Source organism: Oxyura jamaicensis, chromosome 1 (genome assembly GCF_011077185.1).
Source record: "Oxyura jamaicensis isolate SHBP4307 breed ruddy duck chromosome 1, BPBGC_Ojam_1.0, whole genome shotgun sequence".
NCBI lineage: Eukaryota > Metazoa > Chordata > Aves > Anseriformes > Anatidae > Oxyura > Oxyura jamaicensis.
Genome location: NC_048893.1, coordinates 21,516,676 through 21,538,076, shown reverse-complemented (window position 1 = coordinate 21,538,076; position 21,401 = coordinate 21,516,676). Strand labels below are relative to the sequence as shown.

The 21,401-nt window shown below is 37.7% G+C and overlaps 1 protein-coding gene across 8 annotated transcripts in view; it reads right to left on the bottom strand.

Moving 5' to 3' along the window:
• GRM8 (glutamate metabotropic receptor 8) overlaps positions 1-21,401 on the bottom strand; it is a 374,392-nt gene that overhangs the window by 339,240 nt on the left and 13,751 nt on the right. The window contains exon 1 of one of the 8 annotated variants that reach the window (XM_035309232.1): positions 12,570-12,591. The exons of the other annotated variants lie outside the window; for them this stretch is intronic. Coding sequence (XP_035165123.1) covers positions 12,570-12,572 — 3 coding nt within the window. The 5' untranslated portion in view covers positions 12,573-12,591. Of the gene's footprint in view, positions 1-12,569; positions 12,592-21,401 lie in introns of those variants that run through there. 8 annotated transcript variants of the gene reach the window in all.

Sequence of the window (21,401 nt, the reverse complement as noted above, 5' to 3'; positions counted from 1 at the left end):
GAAAGAAAGAAAGAAAGAAAGAAAGAAAGAAAGAAAGAAAGAAAGAATATTTATGAGGTAATTATGCATCTGTCAAATACTCAGAACTGTACTTTCTAGTCTCTTTCTTTAATCTTAAGTCTACCGTATTAATTTGTTTCCAATAAAAGCCTTATTAGCAAGGTGAACAACCTCAGAGCAAAACTGATCAACTGTGAGGCTCTCAGACTTCATCTTTCATCCCCAGTTCTGTTCTCTGGATCATTAACCCAGCAGAAGTGCAGAGTCAACAGTCCCTTTTCCCCTACCATGACTCACCATTGTTTCCTCTGATCTACTGCTGACATGTATAGACCTGTAAGAAATGGATCTGTGTTCTGGGAGATTGAAAATGAGCAAAAACCCAGTGAAGATTTAAAGGCTTCCAAATGACAAATAAATGAGCCTATGTCACGCTCTATTCAGATGCAAAGACCCTGAAACACTTTTAAAATAACTGCTTTGTTTTCATTGAAATGCTGATATTTTAGCTCATCTTTATCTCCTTTTGAATGTGTTTTCATTATTGAAAACAGATTCGTAAACCTTTTGCTTTTGCATCTAATGTTTCTAGACACTTTATGTTTGAGATGCGAAGGACATGCCCGAGTATGATTGAATTTGAACACTCTCAGCACTGAAACAGTGTGCCCAAACTGAACAAGAAGAACAGGACATAGTAATGAGGACTAATTTTGTCATCAGGACTGCCTGCACAAATACCCCTGACTTCAGTAGATGTATTATATTGAACTGTAGGACTGGATAAAATGAAAAAATGAAAAAAAAAAAAAAAAAGAGAGGTATTAACTGCTATATGCAGATCATATATAAATAAAAGATATTATTATTACTAGCCACTCCATCCATCTGTCAGGATAGGATTATCTTTCAAAAGATAAAAAAAAAAAAAAAAAAAAAAAAAAAAAAAGTGCATTTTCTGGCAGTTTGTTCAGTTGTGGTTTAGATGTTGCACAAGATATGACGTATTCCCTCCTCAGGAGGCCAGTTTGTCTCTGGAAATATTACAGCCATAAGAAAGATAGTTAAAGGCATTTTCTTAATTTCATTTAATTACTTATTATAAACTCGAAGACCACCCTAAGTCATTTGTAATTATTTATCTGCAAATGCACAGTGCATGAAATCTTCTCTTCCCTGCTGACAAATCAAGGGGGCCACAATCTCACCCTGCCACATGGACTCTGGCATTCGCAGGACTAGCACTCCCCAATGGACTGTATGTAATGACTTAAAAGTAGCTTGAAATGACAGACTTTCTTTGAAACCCAGGATTTGAGCCAATTGACTCATTCGAAACATCTTTTTAAATTGATCAACCTTCTGTTTCTATTATTTCTCCTGATTCTTAACTGGAGCTTCCTTATGTGTGAGTCTCTTGTGAGGCTAATGCACCTGGAACTGCAGGAAGCCTCACTGCTGAAGCAGGACCCGAAAAGGAGCTGTCATATTCCACCACGTTATCTGATGCTGCTCAACCCCACATAGTGAGGGACACTTTTGTTCTTTTCCTACACTGCAGTCACTCATCAGATTTCCTTTCTGTTATATCCTTGTAACTTCCAACTGATTAAAAATCATTTTAGTTTTTCTTTCACCTCCAAAAATACTGGTACCTTTCCCTGAAATATGATAAACTACTCAGAGAGAGAGAGGGGGGGGGAGGGAGGAAGGGAGAGACCCTAATTTTTCTCTTTTCTTGAGAAAAGTTGAATAAGTATTTTATGTCTCTTTCTTGTTCCTTGTTCTATTTTTGAGTTTCATATTCCATCCTTAAAAACTCCTTCTACCTTTTAATTTTCTTTATTTCCCACTTAGCCCTTAAATGTGTCTTCCTTCTCTTCTGCTTGCTATCATCTGTTATTGTCGTCAGGCTTTGTCAGTCCTCTCTCCCAGATCATTTTGTATAAGAAAGGGTTTCATTATTATCTCTCCGGCATCATGCTAGACAACTCCCCCTAATTTATTACCTAGACATTTATTATTACATTTCACTTTTGGTCCAGTTACTAAATTCTCATGTCAAAGGGTATTTGAATTAGCAGAAGAATTAGGATTTCACGAGACATTGTAAAACAAGCTTACTAAATCCTAGCTTTCTTGCCTCTGCCTGCAATTGTGCCAAGATCAACTATTGCCTTTATGAAGCCATCATCAAAAGACTTAGTAAACTTTACAGACCATTAAATAGTCTCTTAGTCATTTAAGGGGAAAATTTCAGATCTGCTGCATAGATGAGCTATGGTGGATTTCACTGGGAGATTCAGCAGGGATGGGATGGAAAGGTTTCTCCACTTGGGAGTATGTGTGGATTTCCCAGAAGTTTTGTGAAGACTGAGATCAGGAACAATGGATCTACAAGTGGATCCCTCTGACCTATCCATACAGATCATTCCTTTTCTTTCTGAGGCACAGGCAGTTTCCTTCCCCTCTTTTCCCAAGAGCTATGCAGTTATGTGACACAAGAGGTGCACAAACCCAGTCAAAAGTCTGGGCTGGTATTCTGCTGGTTCCTCTTACACACAGGTCCTTTTGCAGCCTTTGGAACATAACAAGGCTAAGGACAAACTCATCTGTATGGTAGAATAATCGGTATGGTAGAAATGTCAGCATGTCTCATGACTCAGTTTTGGCTTCAGCCAACAGCTACTATCCCAGAATATGTCCATACTTAACTTGTGGAATAACCTGAGCCGGGTACTGTCCATTCTGGGCAGGAATGTAATTTAGCTCCTACAGATGTGAGATCCCGGCACGAAGGAGAGGTGCTAGATAAATACATAAATAGTTAGAAAGATAGATGATAGATAGACAGATGGATAGTAAGGCTAAAAAAAAAAAAAAAAAAAAAAGAGAGAGAGAGAGAGAGAGAGACAAAATGCCCTAAAACACTTTCATCAATATTTTACAAGGAATAAGGTCATTCAGTCTTATTCACCATCAGGATTTCTGCTTTAATACCTGATCTCCATATGTCTATGACAAAACATGCTGCTTAAACTGAAAAGTAATTTGGAAAATCAGATGTATTTATGGAATTTTCTCACCTGTCACTCTGCCAGGGCAAAGACTCACAGTAATGTGTGGTGGTTTAAACCAGCTGGGCAGCTGAGCTCCACCAGTGCTTTCACACTCCCCCTCCTCCAAGGGAAAGGGGGAGAAAATACAATGGAAAGGGCTCAAGGATTGCATTAAGAACAAGGAGATCACTCAACAATTATCATCACAGGCAAAACAAATTCGGTATAGGGAGACTGATATAATTTATTACCTGTTAACTCTCCTGTGACCTAATAGGCTCCTAGAAACAGATATGTCTCTGGTCTTCTTCCACCTCAGTGTTCAAATATTCCAAATAGTCACACTTTCTTGTTGCATTTCACTGTCCTAACCATTGTTTAACTACTGAACATATTTTGCTCTTTAAAACTTTTCTGACAATGATTTCCCCAGATCAAAATAATTCCTGTTTTCACCTTTGAAATTTTGCTCTATTTTTTCAATATAGTGAGGGGAAAGAAGAGTGAATAGTTACACAAATGTTTGACATAAACTGCTACCTCTTTCCTCTGTGATGTGATCCTTCCAAGAAAACATCCTGAAATTGCACGTTTTTTCTCCACAGTTTTATCACAATGCATGCATATACCTAGATGTTGTCCTTCTTGGATAGAAATTGCTGTTATCACTCTTTCTTTTCTGTCTTTCATGGAGCTGAGTAACATCACATCTTCTCTTGAGTCTCTGGTGCCATCACAGTTGATAGTGGTCTTTGTAAATGGTCAGACACTCAGTTTCAGAGATTACACATCATCTGGAATGGTTGATTTCACTCTGTTTATATTTTCCAAATATTCCCAAATCTGTATTTTATCAATAGCTCTATTTACAAGATCTCAATTATCTTCTAATTTTGTAGCCTTTTTTTTTCTTTCTGTTTCTTGTTAAAGACAGTATTAGAAAACTGACTTCAACATGGCTATTTTATGTCACATTCAATTTTGTCTGCTTCTTATTTATTTTTTAGCTCCATTTCTGTCTAATCTACTTTTCAAGTTACCTTACTTTCTTCCTGAAAGCCTTGTATGACTCTGAGTCATTTCTGAGAGTCAAACTGCACAGCTACCCTCTACAAGCCTTCTCTACTTTTTCCTCTCAAAAAAAAAAAAAAAAAAAAAAAAAAAAAGGATCTCGCTGGAAGTAGGAGAAATAAATACTCTCCAAATACTCTCCTTCTTCTACTTTTCATGTATCAAGGTCTACCTGTTTATCTTTCAATGTCATCTCGAGCTCAAAGGCTTTCCTTTGTCCACCCCAGTAACCACTTCTCCAGCCAGTACTCTCTTTCTACTTCATTTTTTATTACTGTGTCCCAGTTCCCTCTGTCTCTAGTGTGGGCTTCTAGGCTGCTATCATCACAGACAGGTTGGAAAGGGTAAAAGTAACAGTGATGCTATTTTCATTTAATGGCAAAATCCTTGAGCTTCTTTGTAAATACAAAGAGTAGATACAAAGAATCCTTGAGCTTCTTTGTAGGTACAAAATGGATGTCAGAGATTTACAGGAATCTAAGTGACAAATACTGTTCTTTCCTGTTGTATTTGTACAGTATCTTGACCCAAGCCAAAGAACTTGTGCCTTCAGGGTATCTTTCTGTTGACTTTGGCTGTTCAGTGGTTTAGTATCTGTCATTAAACATCTGGCAGCATAAAAAAAAATCTTTGAGAAAAACTTCTTTTGTGAGATCAGTAGACTCAAGCCACATCAACAAAGAAAATGTAATAGCATTACAAATCACATGCAGTAATACAGATGTAAAATGGCCATTTCAGTAACATGCAATGTTTAAGGCAAACAAACAAACTGCTATGGGAAAAGTCTGCTAGAAGAGGAAGACCTTTTTCGCTTGGATGGCAAGAGAAATATAGCTGACTTATCTGAGACAGAGACAAACCAGGGAAAGGAGCAGCCAGTGCATAAAGTAGAGCTTGTGGAGTCCTGTCGTGCTGCTAGTTCAGAGACAAATTCCTTTGACAAGGAGCGGCCCAGACAGTTCAGTGAATAACATTTCTTGATGAAATGATACATGTTGCAGTAATAACCTCACAGTATCTCTGAATGCTGTGGGATATTGAATCTGCTTTTCTGCTTAGCAGAGATAAATCTGTTTTCAGAAAGGTACTCTTTAAGGAAAAAATTTACTCATGTCAAAGCAGTCACTAGCTTTAATTTCTAAGCTATGCCATTTGACTAGCTGAAGGATCACAGTGACATTCCTCCTGTTGTTGCTGGAACCATAATATTACCATTTTTATTATTACTATCAGACTGAAGTAAACCAAAAATAATCCTCTGGTTTCTAACACGTATTGATTTTAATTCACTCCCTCTCTTTACTGCCATATCCATCTCCCCCTACTCTTTCTTTTCTGCTTATTTTGAATCTTGCCTAGAAAATATAGATTAAACCCTTTAGGGCTGGTCCTGTGATATTCACCCATTTCTGCCAGCTGTTTCTCAGCAAGCAAGAGGTTACAGCTAGAATTTCAGTGCTGGACTCATCTGATAGCTGAAATGCCCATGAATTCCCATATCTTTAAAAAAGAGGCAGCATCTTTGGCTTGTGCCCATTCCTAAGCCATCATACAAACAGCAAGGCTGAAAGGAGATGAAAGCAAGTCCTTTCAAACTCCTAAGTTCTGAATACCTAAGGCTTCCACACTATTTCCAAAACTGCCAGCCCCTAATAGCATAACCCTTGACAAAGCACTCCCAGACATGCTGAATGACCTTACTGAATCAACCCAAAAATGCAACTTCCCAGGGACATTACAAAGCAATGAGATCATGAGGAATGTCAAAAATATCTGAGGATACCAGGAGGAATGTCAAAAGTATCTGAGGATACCAGCAAGGAGCTGTTTTTTTCTGGCTGGCTCATGGCTACCCATGTGTTAGCTTATTAAAAGTGGGGGATTCCAAACCTTTGCCAGTGATATTCTCCACGAATTGCATTGTTCTTCAAATGCCCTGCTTATAAATGTGTCTCCAAAGCACAGAAACCATTTATTCAGCATCACTCACAAGTAAAGGACCACCATTCTTTTTAAGTCAATACAGTGGGTCTCCAAGCGGTCTGTCTCATTCCCTGCCCATGACAAATCTGATTTTATTGCTTCATCCTACAGTGATTTTGGCACATTGTAGGTCAAATGCCCTAAAACTGATGTTTTCTGAATTTTTCCAATGTTTTCTACTAAAGCCTACTGACAGCTCTGCCCAAGCAGGTACTATCAGATAATAAAGCACTTTGGACACAGAACACCTGAATGAATTTTTTGCAGGTACTTACGAGGTCAAGCAGTCTATCAGATTGGGTAATTCAAAAGCTATTTTTGCCTTAATGGATTTGTTTTAGATGTCCACAGCCAAGGTCAGCACATTAAGATGAATTTCCAATGTTCATGGAAGGAGAAAATATTTTTGGAACTTTCCTTTTCCCTTAACACAACAGAAGTTCAATTTTTCTTTATTAACTAATATAGGAATATTTGAAAAGATACAAGGATACCCTGTTTCCCGTCTGACCAGGACACCCAAAGAAAGGTTTCATATATTGTAAGAAATCATCACAAGTTGGCAGAGCACTACATTTTTTTGCACTAGGAGTGTGATTCCAGCTTGGCCCAACAGTTTGGTTATACACTTTTGTAAATTCCCACTTCATTCCAAACATAAACCCCCCATCCCTCCACAGTTCATCTTATAACAGCACATGAGAAAACAACCACACAAGGTCAAACCAATGGGCCATCTTTGACAGTGACGAGGAACAAATGCCTCAGGAAACAGTACGACAAACAAAGCTTCTGACCTTCCATCTTAAGGGATGGTCTCAGACTAAGCTATCATGGGGAAAAACATTTTGGCAAGACCAAGGGGATGTATGCTGTATTTTGTTTCTTCTTCACTAGTGAATTTAATACTTTAAACATCAGTTTTGAGGACAGCACCTAGCAGTCAAGCAAAAGAACAATGTGCACTTTGCCTTCTTGAGACCAAATCCTTAAGGAAAACAAATTCACATGCACACAGGAAAGATCACTGCCTAAGCTCTACCTACCTATGCAATTAAAATTTCCTTTCTTAAAGCTCTCACCTCTTCTTCTTAAATATGTATCTTAAGCAATTATTTATTTGGAATACTGTAACTGCACTATCTTCATCACAGAGTGGACATTTACTTGTTTCAATACAATTACTGTAACCAGTAAGTTAATGTAAGCTCATAACAGAGATGCCATCATTACATGGATTTATGAGGAGAGCACTAAACATAAAATTGAGGTAATTGCCTGTGTGCTGCCAGGCTATTTTGCCAGTTAATATAAATAATATCATTCTCAGCATGAGCCACCAGAAGGACATCATCCTTAAAACTAATTCCTCACCTGCCACTGTCAGAAATTTTCACTATAAACTTGATGAAGAATGTGTTGCTAAGTGTTACTGACAGTCATATATTACTAGGGAAAGGTGGTTACCTCGAGTACCCCAAACAATCTGTTGTTTTGGTATGTTACCACATAAAATTGATTTAATGCCGCAATTTTCCATTTCTCTCTCGAGCACAGGCTGCTAATTTATTAGTCACGTATACTGAAATTTCTCCTTTTTCCATTCATGTATAAATTTCCATAAGTAAACTGAGCAGATAGCATTTTGTTTGGTCTATTTTTAAAACTTAGAAAAATAAATCACGTGAAGTTTTGCTGATAATGCTATTGAAATAGATCCTATGAAGTGAGCAAATGTTAAGAGCCATACAGAAGATCTGAGACAGGGATTGTTGGTATGCAGAAAAAACACACGAGATTACTTATTTTGTGCCTGCACATAAAAAGTGACACAGCAACACCAAGAAGGATGACAGTGAGGTTGTGTTTTGTTTTTTTTCTTAGTAAACAATGCTTTATTTGTTTCGAATGGCTGACAGTATATATTTGAATTTTTATTCATATTTAATCCCTAACTTCTTTACATTTTGACATTTGTCAACAAAAAATATCTGCATGTCTGACATAGTGGGTTGGGAGATTTTGATTGCCAAGAGTTGAACAAGAATAAAAACAGGTTCCTCAGCACTTAGGAATTTCACTCTGTGACCGATTTCCTCTTCATCCACCAGGCTCACTGTTTATCAAAGGTCTTTATGAGACTATCAAATCCTACCATGAAGCATAAGCATGGTTGTAACTGAATAAAATGGATTTAAAAACTTATCATACACTAAAGCCACTGAGTTTTTTGAAATACAGGATGATGGCCTGAACAGGACGACTGTTGTGCTCTCATTCACAGTGTCAGCACATACAGATGAATCCAGGACTTGCCTCATGCTCTTTTTATAAGTGGTAAGTAATATTGAGGCATATTGCAGGTATAGCTGAGAAAGATCTCAAAGAGCTAAAATAAAAGATAAAGATTATGATGGCAAATTACACTATGCTTGATTGTTTTGCAGCCAATTCCAGGGTGGTACAAAGTACTTTAAAACCCAACAGCTTTTAGTTGAATAACTAAAGAATAATGAATAGGCTCTGTTAAGGCCAGGGATTCCCAAAGCAAATTTTGTTTGTACCAATAAAGTTCACAGTACTAGAAAAGGTCTGATATTATTATCTTACAGGGAATGGACTAAGACAGCAGCATTAATAATACTCCTTCTCCTGTAAAAGAAAGTTGCAGAGGGACCATGATTTTTGCAAACAATCTCCTATCTTCCCATGGCCCTGCATACAGGTGAAATTAATAATAATCAAAGATGATGTTGATAGGCTTTTCAAGAATAGCAGTTACATTATTCTTGAATATTTCCATTAAGTGTAGAAAATTACAGGGCAACTAGTTTTCTGAAAAGTAGTGCATCTGCCCAAGAAAGTGTAGAAGATACGGTGAAGAAAACACTAAACAAGGGTGTTAATATTTCATGATACATACCCTCTTTTATAATATTATGTTTGGTTATGAACAAGTGCAGTCTCTGTGTATTTGGGGAAATAGAGTTTTTCTAGTCTGAGAAGATATTTCAAGAGTGAAGGCGCTGAGACTTTAGCTATCTGAAAGTTAAGAAGCAGAGATAGATTTCAGGTAAGGAGTGCTTTCCAGCCAATTAATCTTTTAAGCAGTCCTCTGGCTAAGGACTCTGCAGGCCACAATATTGCAGTAGTAAGTTAGTATCGCTCACATGGTGGCCCCAGGCTGAAATAGATGTGTCTTCTCTCTTCAGCCTCCTGCTGAAATAGCAACAGTACCAACATTACCATGCCCTGTCAATTTTGCCTTCTGTGCACCAGTTTTTTAAGATATTCTTCCTGACTATTCTTCTCAACCTGGTATTTCCTACTGATCATTAGGGTCGAAACACAAACTAAGCAGTAGCTGTTCTCCTAATCTCATGATAAACTATGTTTTGATCTGGTTCCCTACTGGACATTTTTTTTTTTTTTTTTTTAAGTTATAGAGTCAGGATTTTATTTTGCACCACACAGAAATAATCTTGGCCCATAAATCTCATTTCTTTTGGTTCAGTGCATGTATCTTGAAATGGCTTGGGTAACTGAGCTAATAGGAAATACAGCTGGTATCAGCTTGCTAAGCTGACAGCAAGAATGTAAGATAGCACAACCGAACACATAGCACAGAGCAAAGAGCACCTGTGCATGAGCATTGTGTTGAACAGAGGGCAAGGCAGCTCAGACAGTAGGGGCTGTCACTTAGCCACAATGCCATTCCCTAAGGCAACTGCGAAGTGCTCACACAAGGGCCTGAGGAGCCTGCTGGCAAATGCTCCTGACACAGGAGTGTGCTGTTTCTGGAGTTTGTGACTAAACAAAAGAAAGAAATAAAATGAGAAATGTAAAGCAATATATATATAAAAATAAAAAGCAAAGCAAAACCAATTTCATTATCCTACTGTTAGAGGGATGCATCAAAACCACTGGGCAGAATTTTAGAAAATATGTTTTTGAAGTTAAACTTTTTTGAAAAAAAATAAGGACAGCATAATTTATAGAAAACCTGAACTTTTGGTGTCTAATTTCTTCATTAACATTTGAGAAGAAAGAGACATTGATAAATGAGGCTACAAACTAATGTGCACTGGGAAGAGTAAATTACACAGACAATATGAGACAACAACAAACACCTTCAATGGTTATTCTTATCCTGAAAAGAAATGCTTGATCTTAGAGCTTCCGTAGCTTGACAATAGGATTGATGGATTATAGGACCACAAATATCTGAAAAAGATACAACTAATGTACCCTCCTCAACTTCCTGTGGGAGAAGTGCAATGTTACACAACACTTCTAATAATTTTCAAAGCGATTTTGTTCACTGCACTCATGAACAGAAGCAAAGTAATTCTTACTGAACTCTCCGACCCTTTTCTCCCAGTTGCTTAGCTAAAGAGACCACGCGAACTTCCTATAATTTGTCAGTGGGTTGCCTCCCCTGACACAGCCTTATTTCCTTGCCTTTCACAGGCAATTCCCTTGCCCACCCTCTGGGTTGTTATCCTCTTTCTGAGGCCATCAGAGAGCTCCTGGCAAATACAGAGATGTCAGCTCCCACCAGTGTACTTTGTTTATGCCTCTCAGATATGCCAAGAAACCCTTAGAAACAAGCTGGATACTTAAATAGGTTCAAGGGAAACTGGTCACAACAACCCCCTGGCTTCTGGCTCATCATCAGAAAAGAGGACTCCAGAGGGGCTGTAGAGGAGCACTGCCAATCTGGGGAGGAAGCATTTCCTTCACTGAATCAGGCATTAGCATAAGAGCAGTATCAGCGGTAGGTCAGTGGAGAACTTTTCTCCATTAATCTTCCCATCCCGAAGCAAAAGCTTATCCAGATAAGCCCTAAGCTACCACTGGTGTACACATGAAGAACCAAAGTAAATATATATATATATTTATAACAGTCTCATTATATAAGGTAAAGTTAGAACTGACTCATTACCTCACAGAATAACTTGTGGCACTAAGTTTTACAAAAGTCAATGCCCTTGACTTTTCAACTCAAAAATCTTCCTAAAAATATAATCAGGTTTATTTGCCAAGACTTACTTTCCATCCCTGCATGCAGGCTGGCATTCACGATATTTTCATTCTACATTAATACTGTTTTATATCAGCTGTTGCACTATTTTGCCCCTGGCAGAGATGGGTTGCCAGAACTGTCTTTCTTTTTTTTTCTTTTTTTTTTTTCTTTCTTTCTTTCTCCTTCCCTTTTGAAAATATTGGTTTATTCTAGTTCTCAGATTTCCCTGGCAGTGTTAGAGAAGAAAGCAGTGCTTTTGCAGGAGAGATAAGGCAGACAGAGAGTCGCAGGGTTAAAGCTGACAACAGGAAATAAAAATCAGGTTTGCTATTTCCACAAAATAAGCAACCTCATCGTTTTCTCAGTATTCCAGTAAAGCACAGATTGTGGAAGGTCCCAGCCAGGAATTTAGTGCTTAGCCTGCTCCTGTGCTCATGATGGCAGTTAGCCCCTGCAAGGGGAATGACACAGAGCCTTTTTACCCAGGATTGAGCCTTTTTACACAGTCCCCTCATTTAAATTACATTGAGTGTTAAGATACACACAGCATAAGTAACAGGTGAAAAGTGTTGTTACTGTTTAGGTCCTAAATATTAATCTCTTCTGGCTAGTAAGGGAGCATGATATGACTCCTTCATAACTATGCGTGAAAAATGTAGCTGAAAATTAAGTGTTAACTATATGTATATGATTGATCTCTTGCTTTGCAAACAGGCAATAATTGGCAAGAATCTGCAGACATACTGATACCACTCAGGTATGTTCTGGCTGTCTTAGTGAAAGAAAGATTTTAATGAAATAAATGTCAAGATGATTTCTTGGATGACTGCTTACACTAGGATTTGATCTCTTGTTTATACTTGCTTAATATCCATAAATTACAGCATATGTTTCAAAAGCATGTAATTACACTTGTCATTCTGGGTGTTAGATTTGTAAGTACTGCAGACAAACTGTGCAGTGATAGATGGCCAGTGCAGACATCATTTATGGCAACTTAAATCATTTTCCGAAAAACATGTGGCATTGTAAAATGAACAAAGTTTTATGCTACTGGTGTTTCTTTTTGTTTTAGAAGTTCTTAACAACAACAGAATTTTACTAGCTTTGCTTTCCTGCTGCATATCCTACTTGACAATTCTTTGCTTAAAAATGTATTAAGTGCTGTTTAGCTTTTCTAGGACAAATCTGTACCTGTATTTTGCAGTATGTAGTAATACTATCACGGTTCATTTAGCTGCTATCTAAAGATAATTTCCAAGTAACTGGTATGATCATCAGCCACACCAAAGTGCTACACTGGTCTGTATGGTGAAAGACCAAAATAGCTTCAATTTTAGTCTAAGGTAACAATAAATGTTTCTCAATTTACATCATTCTGGATTTCTTTCCAGCACCGACTAAAAGAAAAGGAAATTTTTGCTTACCATTTGGCACTAAATCTGCATGAGTCACTTCATTCCATTAAACCAGCTTCTGACATTCTCACTGATATCAGTGGAAACTGAGCCTGTGCCCATGAGGGAACACTTGGCCCACACTTCTGAGATCTCCCTCCCGCAAAGGCAATGTTCAGCTGCTGGAGGCTTTCCTGGCATGGAGGACAACCTGCCACTGCAGGCAGGGTGGATGGATTTTAGATTGCTGACTTAGGACAGACTGCTCCAGCATATCAAAAGCACATATGGCTGGGTTTTGTAAACCGAAGCAAAGTTCCTCCTTGATATATATCCAAATAAAATCTGTCACTAATAGTAGCACATGCACCAGCTAGTTTGAGGTCTAGGCCAATTCCACATCTCCAAAAGTAGAGCCATTTGAGCTACAGGCGTTGCTTTTCTCACACATGGTCCAGGAGTGGCAGCTGAGACTACGTAGCACTGCCTGGATACAGGTTTCAGGCTCCTGCCATCACTTTCTGTTCTCCTTGGCATGTGGTGCATGGAATGCAGAATTCAGTTTTTTTAAAGTGGGAACAAATGATATACCTTAACAACTTTTTCTCCTTAATATTTTAAGCAGAAGCTTTTAGTTAAATAAGTGAGATTCATGTATATTGACATCTAACTCCATAACACTTTTTTTCAGTCACATGATCTGAAAAGTATCCCAATTAAAATCATAACTACTGAATTCCTTCAGTATAACTTGAAGAAAATATTGGTTGTATGCTATCCTTGCCTCCTCCAGCCCTCCCCACATCTGAAGCCTTCAGTTAAGAAATACAACAGACATAAACAATTTAGAGGCTTATATGTTAGATTTAAAAATAAATAAATAAATAGAAAGCTTCTGTCACAGTCCAATTATTTTATTTTATTTGTTCATTTGGCATTATTTTTATGGTTCATTTGCTGTATATTTTAATATTTTAATGGTCTTTAGTGTGTTAGAGGGAAGCTCCTGAAGCACTGCTGCAAATAGGAGCTATAAAGTAAAATATAACATTATTTATTACTATGATATCAGCCTAAATAACTAGAGGATTCCTTATATTCACAGTAGCCTGAAGAAAGAAGGAATGACAAACATCAATGTCAGTAACTGCTGTGGGAGTGTCCTCCAATTTTCCATAGATGAAATAAAAAGCTCTACAGCTTTTATATAGAGCCCTCTGTGTAAAACAAATCAAAAGTAATTACAAGCCACTATGTCAAGGACAGAAACGATCTATATTTTATGACAGTGTGAAAATGAGACAGTTCATGGCAAGGGTTTTGCACTGCAAAGAGATCAGCTCTAGATATTGAAAGACCTCTGCACCTGCTCAACATCTGGAGAGTTCACAAATGAGATGCTCAGTACCTTGTAGCAGGAGATGGAAATTCCTAGCCTTTGGAACTCAATAGGTCTTCTTCTATGAACCATGAACACAGAGAGCCACTCACAAAGGTCCATGTGCACTTCAGACTCATGGGGTATGAATCAGACATTCACAGGAATGCAGCCATCTATCCTTGAGGACTATGTTAAACTAGGCAGCCGAAGAGAGAAGTAAGACAAATCTTGTGTTACCATTCTGGTCAAGACTTTCAGATTTCTTCTTAAGGATAAAAGCTTGAGAATCCATGGCTAAAGCATCCAAATGAATGCTACAATATTCAAACATGGCTTACTGATAGGTTTCCCTGTGGCATTCAGCTGGACTTCTTTACAGGTTTCCCATTGGTTCTGTTGTCTGTCATCACCACATACCTGTCATTTTTTTTGTAAATTTATCCTCACAATGCACCAGTATGTTCCAAAAGGAAAAATGAGGCTGTAGTAGCTGCCTGCATTGTACTTAATAGCCTGGTGGTTAGAGTACTCAGCTGGGAACAACTAACCATTGAGTTATGGGGCTTTTGCACATGAAAATCTCTCTTGCTGAAGCTGTTCATGTTTTCATAAACAATTAAGCTTCTGTTGGACCTGCCTGAGAGTAATTCACTCCATAGTCCACTATTCAGCAAGGAGCAGGGATAGGTAAGTTCAAATCATTGCTCCAATGAATATTTAATGAATTCTAACTTAGATGAAATAAAATGTTCCCATTGTGAAAGCTTATCAGCAGTGAATAGACAGCATCTGGCAACAGCAGCATTAACTCACATGCAGCTGTTCAGAAAGAGAAGAGCAGGAAGTGGTTTTCAGACATGCCTGCTCTGACAATGTTCTGAGATGAGACCTCCCCAGGGAAGCTCCTGCACACAGAAGACTGGCAGGACAAGACCCACTGTAGCAGAAAGAAAAGTCACAGGGCTGAAAGTGTGGGAAAGCTCATCTATACAGAGTGCCCTGGAGGTCCAGTGAAGGACCAGGAGGCTTAATTTCACCATAAAATAGTCGTATCTGTTGCTGCAGGGCTGAAAGCTCCATCTCCTTTACTACCTTTGATGCTCCACTCTGAATCCCAAATAATTTGAGCTTGTGTGTCATGAGTAACTGCTCCACACCATTACAACAGCAGCAGTACCACTTAATGAATAGTACCCATGACTGGCATTTCAAACTTTTTTTATTATTATTAATTATAAAATATACAAAATGGAAATATTTTATTCCATATGGAGCATAACCTATCATTTAACACAAAACAAAACATATTGGGGAGCTTTTCTCAACAAAATAAATCAAAAAACAGCGAAAGAAGAAGCCTCCAAATCCCAATTCAACACCATCATTTTTGTTCAGATTAAAATGAATGTTTATTTTTCAGTTCAGCTGTCAAACTGACTAAGTACAAGTCCTGGTCACAATAATACATTCATAATAATGCTCACAATAATGCATTCATGTTTTAGGTATATTAAATACAAACAAAACGCAGAAAATTTAAAGATATGAAACACCTCTTCCGAAAGGTGTAGAAATCTCTCTTAGCTCCTGATCCACTCCTGGTAAATCAGTGAGGCAGTCGTTTGCCACTCAGCTGCCTGATGCTGCACTGTTCATAGGGGTTCTTAGTCAAGCTACATGTAATCAAATAATAAGCATGAAAAATGAAATAAACAGAAAAAAAAAAAAAAAAAAAAAAAAAAGGTTCCTGGTACACCAACAAAAAAATTGGAATAATTGTTAGCTAGCAAGTTGTTTCAAAATTGATTTTTCTCAAGCACTTAAGAAAAAAATATCCTCTCAGATAAGTGGACCATACATTTGCATGCACCTGTCTTAATTTTCTTTTATCCTACTCTACTTAATTTCATGTTTTGTTTTAATAATGGCAGGCATTCATTTTCCCAGTCACTCTAGTATACATTGCAGAGATGAGCTTTAAAAATCTTAGTTCTAGTGGGCAATAATCCAAATAATTTTTTCCTAATTTTTAGGCTCTCTTTCTTTGACAATCATGGTTTCCTAAGGGGGATGTACAGCCTCTGATTGTGGGTCAGGCAGGTTTCACCACTTGCTCCAGAGACTGATGCCTTGCATATTTAAATCATACAGTGAGGCAGATAATCCCCTTTCATAGCAAAACCCAGGGGAGGGAGCTGTGTAAGAGGATACAAGGAATCCCTCATTAAGAGCTTGCTGTCTGAAGCATGCCCCCAGCCCTTACTCTTATATCTGATTATCAAGAAGCCTTTATATTCACAAATCCCTTCAGGCACCATGGAAGCAGAGGTGGGGGACCCTGCACATCAGTCCTCCAGGGACACCTGGGCACCCAGCTCCACGCAAGCAGTGATCAGGCTGAGGATTTGGCTCTGCCTGACTTGCCCAAGGTCACAGAGAAGGTCTGTGGTGCAGCAAGACAAAGGATGTAAGGCTTCAGCAGGCATTAACGCATAGTGAGGGCAGTCTGTCTCACTCAGACAAAGCTTTGCGAAGCAGACAAAGCCATTGAGCCAAGCGATTATTTGACCCATCCCAAAAATATCCTGTGTTTTCCTCAGCTTTTGGCTTCTTTACTCGTATTTTCTCCTGTATGCCAGAAACAAAAGTTATTTGATTCTTTATGTTAAGAGGCAATAAAATAAGTATAATTTGAGCTGTGAATCTTCATTCCTGAATCACAAGTCCTTTGATATTCAGCCTAAAAATAGAAATAAGAAAAAAAAAAAGGGGGGGGGGGGGGGGGGGAAAAACAACCTTTGAAACTTGGCAGGAACGGCAGGAAATCATACCTTGAGTCACAGGGCATTCTTAGCATCTGTTCCAACAGTAAATTTTTCACACTCCCGTATGCAGCACAGCTACACTTCCTTCATACGCCGGTCCCTGAGACTAGCCCTAGCAATATTATTCTTTCTCTACAGCACATCTTGTCCCAAATACCTTACATACCCTGTTTCCAGAAAGCTGTTCATTTGGTTCTGCAGATGTCACCCAACTCACAGATGATGAGTTTTTGCAAGATGGTTGCCATTAGGCCAAAACAACTCCGACTGCATTTAGGTTTTGCAAGTGAAATTGTTTAACATATCAAAAAAAATGAAACGCTGGTTAATAAGATAACTTTTTACACTTAAATTTTCAAAGGGCATCAACAAATCCCATCCAATAAAGAAGACATAAACAGATTATTTTTGTCTCTCCTGTTTCTTGATTTCTAGTAGCATTTACTTTCATTACAAATGCTTCAGTTCTGCCTGAACTGAGCATAAAGAGAATCAGCCATTTAATCCTCAGGACAATACATATTTTCTTCACAATTTAGCAAGTAAATATAGCAGCTGGTAACTTTTAAATCCTGAGCTTTGTTATGCAAAGTACAGTAACAGAACCATCAAAATTAGGAATGGAAAACACTGGCTACTTTACCTCAACCAATTTCCTGCTGCTACAAAAATATGTATTCTCATACTTCTGTCCAATATAATTTTCAGAAATATAGGAAATTTCACATTTCTCCTATCCTACACAACTGGATTTATCCTTAAACAATGTACAACAGGATGTTTCTTAGCAATATACTTTGTAGTAGTCAATATACATTTTCCCTCTTGAATCAACATCCTAGTACACATGTGTACCCTATTAATTCCTCTTTATCAGTGGAATTTGAGGCATTATTTTTGTAGTTAATCCATATTATACAAGACATTCTGCAGAATTATGCCTGTGGATATCAGATAGCCAGCTCACTCAAGATCACTGCTGTCACACAGCAACAGACCATCTATCTTCCAAATGAAGGTACCCGTAGCTTCTTGCAGGCTGAGACCAAAATGATCACCATGATCATTTCTGAAAACATCATGAACAAATAACTGAGGAGCCACATCTGTTTTGCCATGCACCTGACAAAATCTCTTAGGGAAACAAGAAGCCTACTGATAGTAAAACCAATGGGATGCTGCTTTTCATGGACACAGGACATCATTTTCCTCCATTTTTTCCAGCTGTATTTTTACAGCTGTATTGTTTGCTGGCTTCCCTGGAATTCCTTGTTTTCCCAGAAATTCTTCCTCATTTAAACAAGTCTAAGTGATACAAAAATCAGACTCTATTTCCCTTCTAAGTTAGCAGAATTCAACAAGCAAGCCCTATCCAACTGGCTACAGAAGAATATAGTCACTTATCCTATTTTGACTGCTGCTCCTGACCTCAGCAAAAGCCAGATACCTGAATCAGAAAACAAGCATATAATAACAATTTAAGCAATAAATATTGAGAACATCTTCTATGAAAGAACATAAGCCAAACCTCAAAACACAAATTATTCTGACACAGATAAATCACTTTTGCTCCTGTTTCACATTCCCAAGCTATAAAGGAAATACAATAGGAAGAGAGCTCTCACAATGCCATGGCATACCTCAACATACCTATCAGCAATAACTTATTTCAGAGAAGAGTCGGAGACACGTATCTACCTGAAGTCCCAAACAAGAAATCCCACAGTGAGGTTAAAAAAAAAAAAAAAAAAAAAAAAAAAAAAAAAAAAAAGGAATAGAGGAAGCTATCCTCTTTTTGGTAAACATGCACTCACACTGACAGACCTGATTCAATCCGCCTCTGAAACCATTTCACACTCTCTGCTGAGGACATAGGCAGTCAAGGGCAAACAGCTTCCTCATTTAAACTCTGACTTAAATGCTTAATTGTCCTGTCAGAACGATAGAGGACATAATATCTTGCGTTTCTGATCTGGGAGCATATGTAGATCCCAGCCCAGAGGAGCATTTTGCTCTTGGCTATTTAATTCATTCAAGTGGAATTAGTGACCTTCAGTAAGACTTTTGTTTAGATTACTATTTTTCTCTGATAAATGCTAGCAGAAACAAGGATATACATTTAAGCACCGTAAACCAGTTTAATCCTAAAAGCACAATGTGCTTTAGGGAAAATAATGAGGATGGAAATATACAAAACCACACAATCTACCAGTTGGTTGTAACACACAATAGTGCCTGGTTTCTGATGACAGTCAGAAGGCAAGACTATATGGCACAGCTGTCACTGTACTGAAACAATTATCACCAGAGAAAAAAAATATATATATATAAAGTCTTAATTTAGTTTTCATCGTGGCTAATAAAACTAACATCATTGTACTAAAACAATGAAACAGTTTTGATGATCGTTAGCAGTCTCAGCTCCCCTTCAGCGTGATATGGGAGCAGAGGAGCTCCGTCCTGAGAAGCCAGCATAGAAGCTGGTAAATCACATCCTTCCAGAGCACATTCCTGAGCACGAGAACTCAGCTATCAGAGCTTCTAGGACAGTACATAGCTTGGCTGTGTCCTGTGCAAGCCAGCAGTCTCCCTGTGAGCTGACAGGCTTCAGAAGTTACCATGGGTCAGGGATTTTTCCCTCCCAGTAGCTTGCATGCCGACCTGTGATTTGGGGAAATATGAATTTATCATATAGATGTGGATTGTTTGTGTCAGCTGGCCTCAGTGCCAGAGAACGGTGCCAGGTACGTTTTGTTTACTAGGAAAGATGTAAAGGGTGCCTCCTAGTAACATAAGATATTTGAAAAAGCCCACTGCCAGGCACTTCTTAGCTTTTTGATCTTCTCATTTGGAGAATTGACTGATAACTATAACAATATAGGCATTCTTTAACAAATAACTTGGGAGTCTCTGTCACATACAACCTTCTTACACAGGTGAGAACTCAGCAAAACGTTAGCCATGAAAGGGTGAAATAATTCTCTCTGCATATGCAATTTTCTTCATGTATATATGAGAGAGAAATACATATCTATATATATAATATATATATCCCCAACTGCCAACAGGGAAGTAGAAAGAAAATCAGACCATTGGTCTCTAATAGCTACAATCTCTTTGTAAGGTGCTTGCTTACTGTGGTTAGGGAATGACACAAAAACCTCAACATTTGAGACAGCTTCAGCTTGCCCACAGAAAGAGGGGAGATGTCTCAAACCACTTAACCAACATTAATCAAACTTCTGATCGTTTCCGTGAAATGGTTGAATACTATCAAATTAAAATGACAAAAGAGAAGCACAAAAAGGTCAAGAAATGCTTCTAAAGCCTTGTAGCAAACCAATGACAAACACAGTAAATAATACAGAAAAACAAATTGCCACTTTGCTCTAACCACTGGTTATAACTCCATCTAGGAATGGGATAAGACTGAAAATATTAGATTTTTAGATGAATATTTTATAAACTAATATATTGTAAAATACTAAATGAATGCATCAAGCTGCTTTTGTACTTCCTTGCCTCAAGCAGTTTAGCACAAATAAAATTTGATGCTAATCAGTTCTAGCAGTTTTCACAGAATCTAGAAATCTATTATATCCTCTGGCTGCAGCTAAAAATTTTCTCAACAATTTCATTATTGATACTTGCAAAATATCTATTGTACATATAATTTTATCTTGGTGTTGACCTGCCATTTTTCCCTCTTGACTGAAACACATTTAACCTGGCACTGACAGAAAAATCACAGTTGAATTAAGAGGGATTTTTGTATAATGCAAGTATCTACTACCATGGAAATATACAGAGATATGAATGTTGTTTCTGTCTAAGAGAAGTTGAATTATGGGGAAAAAAAAATAAAAAAATAAAAAAAAATGAATGATTATAATGATATTTTCCAGCCAATAACAAGACAAGATGTTCAGGCACTAAACAGATATGTGCTTGTAATAAGCTACAAAAAACCACTGTAAAATTAAATGGGATGTATTGGCAATGGGTTCCTTTTATAATTAAAAATGATTCAGAAAGTGAAAATATTATCTAGAACAAACATAAAACAAATCTGTTCATCTTAAGAGACGATTTCAAAATGTTTCAGTCTACTTCTCCCTACTAACAACAATTTTTCTTCACACTTCACACAAGATTTTCCACAAATGTTTTAACCACAAAAAAAAAATCATATGCCATTGCAAATCTCCAATGCTATACAGCAGAAAATGTTATTGACAAATGTAGTGTGACACAGTGAACAGAAAATTGATAATATTTTAATCGGTGCAGAACTTTTTTTTATTAATGTATGCCAACATGTTGGGTAAAATTCTTGAGACTGTTCTTTGTATCTTATAAAGCAAATGGTAAAATTCTTCCCATTATGGAAAAGCCCTGCAGTCACATATGGGAAATTCTGATTCTTACATCACTGTGGAGCCTCTGGAGTCTGTAATGCTCAAGAGGTGCAAAAAATTCTGTAGATATAAAGACAAGATTAGGATCTGCATATATTTCAACTTGCCTTGGAAAAGTACGTGTGTGCTCTCTGAAACCATGTGGTAAAATGTTATTACATTTTACTCACGTCATATTCCCTCCAGTCATGAGGTGCACACTGTTGCCACAATTAAATACATAGCTCCATGTTTATGA